This window comes from Pongo pygmaeus, chromosome 22 (genome assembly GCF_028885625.2).
Source record: "Pongo pygmaeus isolate AG05252 chromosome 22, NHGRI_mPonPyg2-v2.0_pri, whole genome shotgun sequence".
Lineage (NCBI taxonomy): Eukaryota > Metazoa > Chordata > Mammalia > Primates > Hominidae > Pongo > Pongo pygmaeus.
In genome coordinates, this window is record NC_072395.2 from 46,644,001 (window position 1) to 46,659,285 (window position 15,285).

General features: G+C 39.0%; 1 protein-coding gene across 3 annotated transcripts in view; it reads left to right on the forward strand.

Moving 5' to 3' along the window:
* ITSN1 (intersectin 1) overlaps positions 1-15,285 on the forward strand; it is a 254,550-nt gene that overhangs the window by 123,391 nt on the left and 115,874 nt on the right. For all 3 annotated transcript variants that reach the window (XM_054468745.2, XM_054468746.2, XM_054468747.2), the window contains exons 10-14: positions 57-194; positions 1,903-2,018; positions 6,260-6,522; positions 8,938-9,087; positions 9,177-9,317. In XM_054468745.2, the coding sequence (XP_054324720.2) occupies positions 57-194; positions 1,903-2,018; positions 6,260-6,522; positions 8,938-9,087; positions 9,177-9,317 (808 nt within the window). The remainder of the gene's footprint in view (positions 1-56; positions 195-1,902; positions 2,019-6,259; positions 6,523-8,937; positions 9,088-9,176; positions 9,318-15,285) is intronic.

The window sequence follows — 15,285 nt, forward strand, 5'->3', positions numbered from 1 at the left end:
AGTAAAAAGCATGAATTTTCATGAAACCGGATTACAGTTAACTTTTTGTTGAATAGGAATCTTTCTGACATTGATCAAGATGGAAAACTTACAGCAGAAGAATTTATCCTGGCAATGCACCTCATTGATGTAGCTATGTCTGGCCAACCACTGCCACCTGTCCTGCCTCCAGAATACATTCCACCTTCTTTTAGGTAAGGAACATGGGCTCTGATCAGGAATTGTATACAGAGTATATGAATTCCAAACTTGGCTTTATTGACTATGTGTCTTACCTGATTTTCATCCCTGACAAGGAAACTAAGTATCCGTGAATTCTGGAGACTCTTATCTAGGTCTATGTTAATCTTGGGCCCATTCTGTTCTTCAAAGTACTTGTAGTGTATTAGTGAAACAATGAAGTAAAATATCAAAAGATTGTTGATTTTCTACCAACCTGTCATCAATGCTTACCAGAAATTTTCACAGCAGATGCCAGCAGCAAAAGAGAAACTGCATGAGCCTATGCATAGAGAAGAAACCAAGGAGGTCACACTTGTGAATTCCACACATTTCAGTGGTAACAAAAGCTGCTAGCAATGTAGAAATTATTATCAGGAAGACAATTAAAGAAAATTACCCTGGACTGAAAGACAGTCTCAGTAAAGATGTCAAGAGAGTCAAGAGAGTCACCTGAGGTCCAGTATTATGACTGGCATCCTCATTTACATCCATGCATGCATGCATGCACACGCTGTCCAGAACAGCTCTGTCTCCTGGCTTTGAACATAAAAACTGAATATGAGATCTTACAAGTACAAAGGAGAATGGAAAGAAGATTAGGCTTTCTGACCTGAGTCCTCAAACTGCAGGAAGGACTGGGGCAAAACCCCCTTTAAATGAAGAGAAATAGAGCCATTACTGTCAGCACACACATGGTACAGGAGCAAGCTGAGGAAACTGTGACTACGTAGGAAGCAGCGGGGTGCTGAGGCACTTTGCCTGTGAAATCCCACAACTGCAGCATTGGAAGCTGAAAATAAGTGCGTAAAAAGGATTGGGAGACCGTTTAAACACAGCAAAGTTAAAAGTGTAAAGTGGGCTGGGTGGTGTGGTGGCTCACGCCTGTAATCCCAGCACTTTGGGAGGCCAAGGCGGGTGGATCACCTGAGGTCAGGTGTTCGAGATCAGCCTGGCCAACATGGTGAAACCCCGTCTCTACTAAAAATACAAAAATTAGCCGGGCGTGGTGGCAGGCGCCTGTAATCCCAGCTACTCGGGAGGCTGAGGCAGGAGAATCGCTTGAACCCAGGAGGCGGAGGTTGCAGTCAGCCGAGATTGCACCATTGCACTCCAGCCTGGGGGACAAGAGTGAGACTTCGTCTCAAAAAATAAAATAAAATAAAATAAAATAAAAGTGTAAAGTGGAAGAAATTAGTAAACAAAGTGATTTGTTTTATGAACTATAAAGTATAGACATTGCATGTGTTTCTTAGGGGGTGAAATGGAGAGACGGGAAAGAGAAGAGAGATGCTCCTAGTGAGCAGAGCTGCTGATCTTCCCTTGGAGGAATTTAAGGTTGCTTGAGAGGGCAATGGAAATAGCAGCTCCCACTTAGTGCTCTTCATGTCCCAGGCATTGTTCTTACCACTTTTTGATTATTACCTACTTTCATCCTTTGGAATTGTTTCAATTTTGGTGGTGATTCTTAAAAAAGCTTGGCACTCAGCGTCTGATGACATTCAAATATTCATTAAAAAACTCCTTGTAAATAGAGAAGACCAAATCTTTATATTTTCCTTACTATAAATGAAATTTGCTCCATGGCATGGTAAAATCTTCAAAAATTCTTCTTCATAACTTGTCCAACTCCACCTAGACAGCTCTGTGTGAATCTATTTTTCTTTTTCCCCGCAATTGCAGAAGAGTTCGATCTGGCAGTGGTATATCTGTCATAAGCTCAACATCTGTAGATCAGAGGCTACCAGAGGAACCAGTTTTAGAAGATGAACAACAACAATTAGAAAAGAAATTACCTGGTAAGGCAGCCTTTATATTGAGTTAAATCATTTAGATTAAACGAAATTAGAGATTTCCTATCTCTAAGACAAATATAGAGGTAAACATAAATTTAGTTTTTGACATTTTTGCCTTGTAACTTAACTGACCTTAGTCAGAGATAATTGTTAATTAAGCTTATGGATTTGGGTCTGGATAGAGAAATAAGAACATTATGCACTTTGCTAATGCACTGTTCTAACTTGTAACTTGAAATCTGATTATAAACTGCTAAACAAAAATTATGTAAATGTTATCCATAGAATATACAACACTAAAAACTGATGAGTATTAAGGTGATTGCTTAATACCACCAGTGCAGAAATAGAAAGTCAAATCATCTACTGTTATTTTCTCATGTTGTTATAAGAGAATTGGAAACTCCTTAATTGCAGGAACCTATTTTAAATTTAATGTGAACCTATTTTATTTTATTTATTTTGTTTTTTGAGATGGAGTCTCACTCTGTTACCCAGGCAGGAGTGCAGTGGCGCAATCTAGGCTCACTGCAACCTCCGCCTCCCAGATTCAAGCAATTCTCCTGCCTCAGCCTCTGGAGTAGTTGGGACTACAGGCACGTGCACCACGCCCAGCTAATTTTTGTATTTTTAGTAGAGACAGGGTTTCACCGTGTTGGCCAGGCTGATCTCGAACTCCTGACCTCAAGTGATCCACCTACCTCAGCCTCCCAAAGTGCTGGGATTATAGGCGTGAGTCACTGCGCCCAGCCTGAACCTATTTTAAATAATCCTCATTTACAATGATAAATCTATCATACTATTAAAATATTCTAAGGTGGCTATGAATTATTAATGATGAGATGATAATGCTACTAAGAAGCAAATGAAATTATGGAGTCTTTTATGATAAATACTTTGTCGGTGTCATTTTGCTGCATTTAAGATGCTCAGCAGTTAATTGGTCTGGTCAGAACACTAGCTGTCCCAGTTTATTGTCTAAACTAAATTACCTTTTGTTCACTGATGAAATACTATTGGAAATATTTTATGTGCAAGGCTGTATGTTGAGCAAAGAATCTAAATGTTAATACATGGTTCATACTTCTAGAAACTTTAAAATATATTAGAGGATTTAAGACATCCATATAAGCAATCACTTAAGCAGTATGTGAGTGGGATAAATTCCTCGAGACTATTATAGGTGCACAAGAGACCTCACTTATGGTTGGTTGGTGTAGACTGGGGAAGAGATGAGGAATTAAATGTCTGTGGAGGAGGTCACAGTTGAGTTGAGAGTTGAAGATGAATAGGGTCACCACAAGTGGAAGTGAGAACAGTTCAGGTTTTGATAACAATGAGAATGAAATTTCAATGGCAGATAAGGACAGGAATGCTTGGAATGCAGAATTTTCTTTTTCTGTTTTTAGTAGACATTCATTTAAAATTGTGAACAGGAAGCAACATTATCAGAGATTTCATTTGTGTATTCATTCCTTCAATAGCCATTTATTATATGCCTCCTACGTACTAGGAATATTGCCAGATGCTGGAATTAAAAAGATGTATAGAGACTTAGAGAGTTTTTAAAATTGAGATGAGATTCACGTAATACAAAATGTTCAGTTCGGTGGCTGTCTTGTCTGCTTGGACTGCCATAACAAAATAGCATAGACGGGGCAGCTTGAACAGTGGGAATTTTATCTCTCACCTTTCTGGAGGCTGGAAGTCCAAGATCACGGTGTGCAGATTTGGTTCCCAGTGAGGGCCCTCTTCGCGGCATGCAGACAGTAGCCTTCACTTTTTTTGCTTACATGGGATTTCCTTGGTTTGTGCATGCAGAGGGAGACAGATCTCTCCTCTCTCTCTTTTCTCTATCTCTGTCCCTGCCTTTTTTTTTTTTTTTTTTTTTTTTGAGACGGTGTTTCACTCTTGTTGCCCAGGCTGGAGTGCAATGGCGTAATCTCGGCTCACTGCAGCCTCCGCCTCCTGGGTTCTAGTGATTCTCCTGCCTCAACCTCCCAAGTAGCTGGGACTACAGGCATGCGCCACCACACCCAACTAATTTTGTATTTTTAGTAGAGACGGAGGTTTCACCGTGTTGGTCAGGCTGGTCTCGAACTCCTGACCTTAGGTGATCCACCCACCTCGGCCTCCCAAAAAGTGTTGGGATTACAGGTGTGAGCCACTGCACTCGGCGGTCCCCGTCTTTTTATAAGGATATTAATTTATCATAAGGGCCCCACTCTCAACGGCTAATTTTTTTTGTTTTATTTTGTTTTTGAGACGGAGTTTTGCTCTTGTTGCCCAGGCTGGAGTGCAATGGCGCGATCTCGGCTCACCGCAACCTCCGCCTCTCGGGTTCAAGCAATTCTTCTGCCTCAGCCTGCTGAGTAGCTGCGACTACAGGCATGTGCCCCCACGCCCAGCTAATTTTTTATTTTTAGTAGAGCTAGGGTTTCTCCATGTTGGTCAGGCTGCTCTCGAACTCCTGACCTCTGGTGATCTGCCTGCCTCGGCCTCCGAAAGTGCTGGAATTACAGGTGTGAGCTACCGTGCCTGGCCAGCTAATCTAATCTTAACCTTCCAGAGGCTCTATCTCCAAATATCACATTAGGGTAATTAGGGCTTAAACGTATGGATTTTGGTGAGGCAACACAAACATTCAGTTCCTAACAATGACATTTAGTGCATTCACAGTGTCTTGCAGCCACAACCTCTCTTGTCCCAAGATACTTTCCTCACCTCACAACAAAACTCCGTATCCATCACTCCCTCCAGCCCCTGGCAACCACCAATCTGCTTTCTGATTCTTGGGATTTACCTATTGTGGATATTTCATATAAATGGAATCATATATGACTGTTTATGACTGACATCTTTCACTTGGCACAATATTTTTAAGATTCATCCACCTTGCAGCATGTATCATTACATCATCCCTTTCTGTGGTAGGGGGACTTTGAATTTTTTTTTTTTTTGAGACAGAGTCTGCTCATCACCCAGGCTGGAGTGCAGTAGCGCAATCTTGTCTCACTGCAACCTCTGCCTCCCAGCTTTAAGCGATTCTCCTGTCTCAGCCTCCCAAGTAGCTGGGATTATAGGTGCCTGCCACCACACCCGGCTAATTTTTTTGTATTTTTAGTAGACACTGGGTTTCACCATGTTGGCCAGGCTGGTATGGAACTCCTGACCTCAAGTGATCCACCCACCTCAGCCTCCCAAAGTGCTGAGATTACAGGTGTGAGCCACTGCCCCCAGCCAGGACTTTGAATTTTAAGATATCAGAGTAGAGGATACCATCTCCTCTGAAATCACCAAAGGTGAGCAAGAAAACCAAAACATACTTGCCCGCTTTCATCTCTAATCACTGACTACAGTATGTGAAGGAAGTCTGCCTAAAGCAGTGAAGTCCAAACAGGAATGTGGGAAGAAGCCAAAGAAGGATGCTCACAGGTGCAGATCTCAAGGCAGAGTGAGAAGCGATGGTTCTTAGATAGCCGTGGACCAGGGACTGGCATGCTGCACAGGGTGGCAATGAGCGCCCCCCGGCCGGCGTTGGTTCCAAGGAGGATTGCGTGAGGCCAACACAGAAATGAAATAGACACTGCTGAGGACAGTAAGGGACACGGATGATGGGACTGTAGAAAATGAAGAAATAAAATGGACATAAACAAAGTATTAGAAAAAAAAGGATAGAACTGAGTAATCATTCTAAATTTATAATTGATGTGTCAAAGAAGGAAACTGAATAATGGGTTAGAAAAAATTGTTGACTGACTGTGATCTCGATAAGGATCAGGGCACAGCTTGTTCTTCAGTGTGAAAAGCGGAATGCTCACCTTTCGCTCTGCTTTGAGAAATCTTGTTAGAATAGAGGACTCATCAGCACAGTTACAAGGCAAAGGGAAGGAGGGAGAGAGACAGAGACTCATGGTCCGGAAGAGAGGGGGTTAATTCCTAGGGCAAGCTCATGGGAAGAAGGGAAAGGATGGAGTAACAGGGAAGGAAAGGAGTCTGGGTGGTGATGTAGAACTGCTAGATAAGGATCTTTTAGAAACAGTGTTTGGCGTGGAGGAGAAGATATAAGCAGAGAGGTTAGGCAAAGGGGGTTTTCGTTGTGCTCATTAACAGGGACACAGAAGCTTAGGGAGTTCTGGGTTTGGGTTTGTACTACAAGTTTCAAATACACTGGTGAGTTTTCCTTTGAAAAGAGTACGTTGAAAATCTTGAGTTTTCATAGTTGCTGTGTTCCTTGTCTGAAGTAACGTTTGAAGATAAGAAGCGGGAGAACTTTGAACGTGGCAACCTGGAACTGGAGAAACGAAGGCAAGCTCTCCTGGAGCAGCAGCGCAAGGAGCAGGAGCGCCTGGCCCAGCTGGAGCGGGCGGAGCAGGAGAGGAAGGAGCGTGAGCGCCAGGAGCTAGAGCGCAAAAGACAACTGGAACTGGAGAAGCAATTGGAAAAGCAGCGGGAGCTAGAACGGCAGAGAGAGGAGGAGAGGAGGAAGGAAATTGAGAGGCGAGAGGTAAGCAGGCGAGAGTGGAGCCACCCTGAGTTAGTGTGCGATCACCCCTTTTCAGAGTTATCCCAGTGCTCTATTCATGCCATCTTTGTCTGTCTTTTTACAATTCAGTAGTTTTAGTATATTCCCAAAGTTGTGCAACCATCGTCCCTAATTCCAGAACATTTTCATCACTCCAGCTCTTTACCCATTAAGCAGCTACTCCCCATTTCTTTCTCCCTCCAGCTCCTATCATTAATTTACTTTCTATCTTTCTAGATTTACTTATTCAGGACATTTTTTATAAATGGAATCATCAATATATGGACTTTTGTTTCTGGCTTTCATTTAGCATAATGTTTTCAAGGTTCATCCACATTGTAAAATGAATCAGTCCTTTATTCCTGTTTATGGCTGAGTAATTCATTATATGGGTATACCACATTTTTTAATTCATTCAGCAGTTGATGGTCATTGTGGCTACTATAAACAATGCTGTTATGAACATTAATATACGAGTTTTTGATGATACAATTTTGTAACAAACCACTGATACCAGTTAAGTGTTTTTCCAGACTGTTTTCTCTATATACACCTATATAAAAATATAAAGGTTTATATGGTGGAGAGTGTAAGGGCTGTATAATTTTTTAAAAACCACTGTAATAGCGTCGTACCAATTACATTGTTCATTGTTCTGCAATCTTTTTTTTTTTTTTTTTTTTGAGGCAGAGTCTCGCCCTGTCACTTCCAGGCTGGAATGCAGTGGCATGATCTCAGCTCACTGCAACCTCTGCCTCCTGGGTTCAAGTGATTCTCCTGCCTCAGTCTCCTGAGTAGCTGGGATTACAGGTGCCCGCCACCATGCCCAGCTAATATTTCATATTTTTAGTAGAGATGAGGTTTCACCATGTTGGTCAGGCTGATCTTGAACTCCTGACCTCAGGTGATCACCCGCCTCAGCCTCCCAAAGTGCTGGGATTACAGGCATGAGCCACCGCACCCGGCCTGTGCAACCTTCTTTTTAAACTCTTTTAAAAATATGTCTGGGACATCCTCCCTATATTCTATGGAAGGCTTCATAAGTTTAGCGCCATACCTGGAAAGGGGCTAAGCAAATCTTGTCTCTCTTTCCAATTTTAGTACATTACTGCAGAAGCAACACATGGTTCTCTCATGTGAATGAAAGATAAAAATGGGGAATTTTTCGATGTAAAAAAATAGCCTGAGTGCTGTGCCTCAAGCCTGTAATCCCAGCACTTCGGGAGGCTAAGGAGGGATGATCACTTGAGGCCAGTAGTTGGAGGCCACTGCATTCTAGCCTAGGTGACAGAGCAAGACCCTGTCTCAAAAAAAGAAAGAAACAAAACTTATAGCCATAACTCCTTTTTTTTTTTTTGTTTTTGAGACAGAGTCTCGCTCTGTCGCCCAGGCTGGAATGCAGTGGCATGATCTCAGTTCACTGCAACCTTCACCTTCTGGGTTCAAGTGATTCACCTGCCTCAGCCTCCGGAGTAGCTGGGATTACAGGCATGAGCCACAACGCCTGGCTGATTTTTGTATTTTTAGTAGAGACAGGGTTTTGCCATGTTGCCCAGGCTGGTCTCAAACTCCTGACCTCAGGTGATCCGCCTGCCTCGGCCTCCCAAAATGCTAGGATTACAAGCGTGAGCCACTGCGCCCCGTCCCGTAACTCCTTTTTGTTCAGACAGACACTAACAAACTTTTAATTTTCAGAATGAACAAAGATAGGCAAACTTTTCTTCAACATACCAAAAAAATGATATTCTAGAGTATTTATTCAGAATTATTTGATAGACATTTACCATGTGCCAGGTGTAGTTGGAGGACCCATGAGTCAGAGGCAGTTCCGATAGACTGTCAGATGCTCTGATATGTACTCTATCTAGCAGTCATCAGAGCCAGTCATTGGAGGGAGCAAAAGCTTTTGTGGTAAAAAGGAAATGAATGATTAGGAAGGGGGCAGTCGCAGACTTTTAAAACGAGTTAAGTAATAATTTCTCTTTCGGTGTAGTAAGATCAACTTTTGTTTGTTTTTGTTCGGGGTGTTTTAGTTTGATTTTACTACAGAAATTTTCCTTCTTGGCATGTCAGTAAATAAGAAGGAGCATTTTTAGTTAGCACATCAAGCATTCTTGAAGGCATAAAGAATGGAATTCTAATGGGGAAATGATCCCGTCATCTTACGTAAATGTAGTATTATGTAAATATAATAGCCAGTTCTGTGTATTCCCTTTATTCTAATAGAAGGAATACCATATTTTTATAAGTTATTTTTTGTTTTGTAATGTGATTTCTTGTAATGTTTAATATTTCATCCCTAAAAGGAAAGACTTCCTAGATGCCACTTTTGTGAAAAGACATTGTGTAGTGTAAAAACTGAAAAATTAGTAATTTGTCTCTTTATAAATGTCACAGGCTGCAAAACGGGAACTTGAAAGGCAACGACAACTTGAGTGGGAACGGAATCGAAGGCAAGAACTACTAAATCAAAGAAACAAAGAACAAGAGGACATAGTTGTACTGAAAGCAAAGAAAAAGACTTTGGAATTTGAATTAGAAGCTCTAGTGAGTGAAGTTTGGTTATACTTTGGAAATATACTAAGATGAAACCATTAAAAACAGTAATAATTTTTATTATCTTTCATTTGTTCAAGAATGATAAAAAGCATCAACTAGAAGGGAAACTTCAAGATATCAGATGTCGACTGACCACCCAAAGGCAAGAAATTGAGAGCACAAACAAATCTAGAGAGTTGAGAATTGCCGAAATCACCCATCTACAGCAACAATTACAGGTGAGGAAATATGCTTCTTAAAAGCTGTTAAACTGGCATCCTTTTCTCTAATTTATGTCATTTACTTACTTATTCAGTAAACATTAAGCAACTATCTTGTACTAGGCACTAGGAAGCAAAAATGAAGTAGACAGGGTCCTTGTGTGAAAAGCAGCCTCTCAAGGAGACAAACTCAGCAAATGTTTACTGAGCACTGCTTCAGGCCAGGTGCTTTTGCAGTTTCTGAGGCTACAGCAGGGACAGACACTCTGTCTTCTGGGAGCTTACCCTCTGCAGGAGGAACAGAGACTAACAAAATAAAGTGTGTACTGTATTAGAAGATGAAAAGCGCTATGGAGAGTGAGTAGGGAAGGGAATAGAGAGTCCTAGGGATAGGAAAGGTTGTGATTTTAACTAAGGTAGCCAAGACAGGTCTTTCTGGATGGTGACATTTGAGCAGAGACTTGAAATTAATGATAGGCTAAGCCATGTGGGTATCTGGCAGAGCAAGATCTAGGCAAGGAAATAGCAGTGCCAAAGTCCTGAGGCCGTAGCAGGACTCTGAGATGCCAGTTACAGCAAGGAGACTACTGGTTAGAGCAGGTGGGAGCTGGATCACACAGAACCTGTAGTCCACCAACAGGACTTTGGCTTTACTGTGGTAATTACAATAAATAAGTACACTGAAGTATTTTAGGGGGTCATATGAGAGCTATATGTGTACTAAATAGTTGGAGACACAGAGCACTATTAGTAGTTCTGTCTTCATTTTAAAGCCTATCCAAAGTTGTTATAATATCACCTGGTTTGGTATCAAGTGTTGAACTACAGGGGCATCAAATTCATGTAAATATTGCCTGCAGATGATCATATTTGTCTGTTACTCCTTTATGTTAAGCTTTTTCTCAGCATGATGTTTTTGAGATGTATCCATGTTACTGAGTGAATGACTCCTTTGTTTCTTTTCGTCGCTGAGTAGTGTTTCCTTATATGTCCATTCACCTATTGGTTGATATTCAGGTTCTGTCCAGTGTGGACCTTTTATAAATAAAACTGCAGTGAGCATTTATGTACAAGTCTTTATGTGGAAATGTTTTATTTCTCTTGGGTAAACTTTTAGGAATGGAACTACTGTGTCATATAAGTGTATATTTAACCCCATAAGAAACTGTCAGGCTGGGCACAGTGGGTCACACCTGTAAACCCAATACTTTGAGAGGGCAAGGTAAGAGGATTGGTTAAGCTCAGGAGTTTGAGACCAGCCTGGGCAACATAGCAAGACCCCATCTCTAAAAAAAAAAAAAATTAAAAATTAGCTGGCATGGGGGCATTCACCTGTAGTACCTGCCTGAGGCAGGAGGACCACTTGAGCCCAGGATATCGAGGCTGCAGTGAGCTATGATTGAGCCACTGACAGCCTGGGCCACAGAACAAGACCTGTTCAAAAAAAAAAAAAAAAAAGAGAAAAGAGAAAGAAAAGAAAGAGAACTGTCAAACTGCAAAGAGTTTGTACCATTTTACATTCTGATCATTTAATTTGTATTTCCCTGAAGGCTAATGGTGTTGGGAATCATCTTACATGTTTATTGGCGAGTATCTTTTACTGTATGTCTTCGTTGAAGTGTCTGAACAAATCTTTTGCCCATTTTTTATTGGGCTGTTTGTCTTACTATTTACTTATAAAAGTTCTTTTTATATTCTTAACAAGTCATTTGTCAGATACATGTTTTGCAAATATTTTCTCCCAGTCTGGCTTGGGTTTAATTTTTGTTAATGGTATTTTTTAAAGGGCAGAAGTTTTAAATTTTGATGAAGTTCAGTTTACCATTTTTTTTCTTTTGGTGTTCATGCTTTTTATGTTCTATCTGAGAAATCTTTGACTACCCCTTGACTGCAAATATTTTATTTTCTTCTAGAAGGTTTTGGGGCTTAAAAAAAATAATTTTTACAAGTTTTTATAAATTGAAAAAAACATAAAATTTTAAGTTTCATAGTTGTATCTTACATGTTTAGGTCTATGAGCTATTTCAAGTTGATTTTTGCAGATAGTATAAGGTAAAGGTTGAGGTTTATATTTTTACGTACTGATACACAGTTGTTATAGCACCATTTGTTAAAAACACTGGCTTTTCTCCCATTGAGTTACCTTGGTAGCTTGTTGAAAATCGGTTGAACATATTTGTAATGGTCTATTCTGGATTCTATTCTGTTCTTTTGATCTGTCTGTCCTTTACCAGTATCCACTCTGTTGATACCTAATTTTTGAAGTCAAGTGATACGAATTCTCTGTTATTGTTCTTTTTAGAATTGTTTCTGGTTATTCCAGGTCCTTAACATTTCCATGTACATTTTAGAATCAGCTTATCAGTTTTTGCAAAAATGCTTGGAATTTTGTTGGAATTCCATTGAATTTATAAATCAATTTGGGAAGATTTGACATCTTAGTAATAGTAAATCTATGGCATAAATCTCTATTTAGGTAGTTATAAATTTCTCTCAGCAATGTTTTGTAGTTTGCAGTGTCCAAGTCTTGTACATACTTTGTAAAGTTTATCCCTAAGTATTTTGTGGCTTTTGATGCTATTGTATATTGCATATTTTTATTTTAGTTTCCAGTTGTTCGGTGCCAGTATATGGAAATAGAATTTATTTTTGTATATTGACCTTGTATCTGTGATTGCTTAACTAACTTCCTTTGTGTGTCTTACTTTGTTGACCAGAACCTCCCATACTATATTGGATAGAAGTGGGAAGAGCCTTGTTCCCTCTCAATGAAGGAAAGCTCTCTCACCATTGAGTATAGTGTTAACCAGGGTTCTTGTAAACACCTTTTATCAGGTTGATGGACTTCCCTTTTTGCTGAGGGTTTTTATGATGAATGGGTGTTGAATTAGATCATATGTTTTTTCCCGCATCTATTGAGATAAGTATGTGTTTTTTCTTTCTTACTTTGTTAATATGATGAAATACATGGTTGCCATTTGGATGTTAAATCAGCCTTCCATTCTTGGGATAAACCACTCTTGGTCATGGTATATTACCCTTTATTAAAATATTTCACTACATTCCATTTCCCATTATTTTATTAAGGATCTTTTTAAATCTGTTGAATTCAATTCAACAGAGATACTGGTTTTTAGTGTTCTTCTAATATTCTTGTCTAGTTTTGATATCAGGGTAATGCTGGCCTCAGAAAATGAGTTGGAAAGTATTCCTTCCTCCTCTATTTTCTAAAAATGTTTGTGTTGAAATAGCATTTCTTCTTTAAATTTTGGTGGCATTCACCAGTGAAGGCCTCTGGGCCTGGAGCTTTCTTGAAGACTTAATTATAAAATTTATTATGTAGTTATAGGGCTATTCTGATTTTCTTCTCCTTGAATCTGTTTTGATTATTTGTATCTGTCAATGAATTTGTTTATATTTTCTAAATTATTAAATTTACTTGTATAAAGTTGTTTATAACATTCTCTTATTGTATGTAAGTCTGTAGTATCTGTAGTGATGTCCCTTCTTTCTTTCCTGATATTGGTAATTTGTGTCCTCTCACTCTGTCTCCGTGCTTCCTTCTCCTTTTCTTTCCTAACCCCTTCTTCTCTCCTTTCTCCTACTCTCTCTCTCCTCCTCCTCCTTTTCTTGATCAGTCTATCTGGAGTTTGTTGATTTTTGAAAAATAAGTTCTTGGCTTTATTGATTTTTTTTTTTTAATAAGCCCTTGGCTTTATTGGTTTTCTCTGTGGTATGTCTGTTTTCTGTTCTATTTTTGTTCTTTCTCTTGTTTCTTCCATTTACTTATTTAGGGTTTAATTTTTTTTTTTCTCAAGCTTCATAAGGAGGAAGTTTAGATAATTGATTTTGGACCTTTCTTCATTTTTGATACAAACATTTTAAGCTTTAAATTTCCATCTAAACACTGACATTGCCATATCCCACAAATTTTTAATATGTTGCATTTTCATATTTATTCAATTCAAAATCTTTTTAAAATTTTCTTTGTAATTTCTTTTAATTCTTTCACATTTATTGAGATTTATGGCTCAGCGTATGCTCTGTCTTGGGGAATATTCTATGGGCACTTGAAAAGAATGTGCATGCTGTTGTAATTAGGTAGAGTGTCCCCTAAATGTCAGTTAGATCAAGTTGATTCATGGCGGTCTTCAAGTCTCCTGTGTCTTGACTGATTTTGTGACTACTTTTATTAGCTACTGAGAGTGGAACACTGAAATCCTGGTCATTGTGGATTTGTATATCTTCCTTTCATTTCTGTTCAGTTATTGTTTCATGTACTTTGAAGTCCTAAGAAAGTCCTTATACATTTGAAATTTGAGATTTGTAAAGGAAAAAGTACCAGAAGTTGATTGCTGGAAATTATTTTAAAATATTACAAAATGCATGCACCTTTTTAAAGTATATTTTTCTTTGAGACAAAGTCTCACTGTTGCCCAGGCTAGAATGCAGTGGTGCGATCTTGGCTCACTACAACCTCTGCTTCCTGAGTTCAAGTGATTCTCCTGCCTCAGCCTCCCCAGTAGCAGGGATTACAGGCAAGCACCACCACGCCTGGCTAATTTTTATATTTTTTGTAGAGATGGCGTTTCACCATGTTGGCCAGGCTGGTCTCAAACTCCTGACCTCAGGTGATCTGCCCACCTTGGCCTAAGTATATTTTTCTATGTGTTAACTCTCTTTATGTGTCTTTCTTTAACTCTTGAGGTAAAGTTTCATAAAATATTCTGGAAAATTTAGGGATGAAAGCCACATGTTTATTAAACTAAATATTATCACCTAATACTATATGACCAAGTACAATTTTTATTATTTAAGATTGATTCTTAGACTGTTCACTTATTGATAATATGATAAAAATCAAGATTCCCAAAAATGTAATGAAGTGAAAAATAAAACATTATTTGAAGAAAGAAAAGTATGTAGTAGGTAATCAGATATTGGTTCCCTTTCTGTACAGGGATTAGCAGATACTTGCTTTGGAGATAAGTCAGATCTGATTTGTGTACTCTGTTTTATCAAGATTTTTTTTTTTCTGGTATGGATCATTCATAGGAGAAGATGCTTCTAAATTCTAGCTATTGAGTTAACTCTTTCTACCATTTAGACATGCATTACACAGAGATTTATTCCACATAAGCCAGTCTTTATCTAAAGGTGGTTATTCCAAAATGGACTGGTTTTTAGCTTCTGATGAAAAATTTTAATTAAGGCATTTTCAGGTTTTCAAACAAAAAGTCAATACATAGAGCTCATTTTTTATCAAGGTAAAAATAAAAGTCAAATATTCTTTATTATAACCTGGGAAGGCTGCCATTTTACTGAAACGTGCAGAAACTATACAGGATATTTTCGGCTGAATTTAAGCAAATACTGTTCTTGGCAAGTTAACCACAAAAATTCCAAACAGCCTGTGCAGTGTGGCTTAACTTTTTTCTTGTGTCAGTTAAAAAAATAGTTGCTTCAAAACTTTTGTGTACCTGTTTAAAATTCCATCCAGTGTGATGGAAAAATATATACAGCAGCTAAGATTCTAGTTGTTAAAAATCTTTGATTTCTGTTTCCAACTTCAGATATACGATAAACCTAAGTTCAGCCTTAGTAAGTATCAAAGTTCAGGATAGAGTAATAGGGTAGCTCCTATTTAGACCACTGAGTTAGTTTACAAACAGTAGGATCACTGCATTTGCATTTGATCCTGGTGCCATTGGAAGATCATTACTTCAGTTTATCTCTGTGGAGTAGTACTTCATGTACATTTTTTGAAGCTTATAAATATCCAGTAAGTCAACAAAAATATAGGAAATATCAGGGAAGCTGTAACTGTCTAGGGAAAAGCATTTGGCAAACAGAGTTAATTTCTTGGCAAGAAAGCAGGAGCCACACCTAATTAATAATTAAATGCAGCTTCACCATGCAGGATTTGGGAAGAGTCTGAGAAAACTGACTTAAGCTCTGCCTGGATCTTAATGTAGATGTGGTAGCC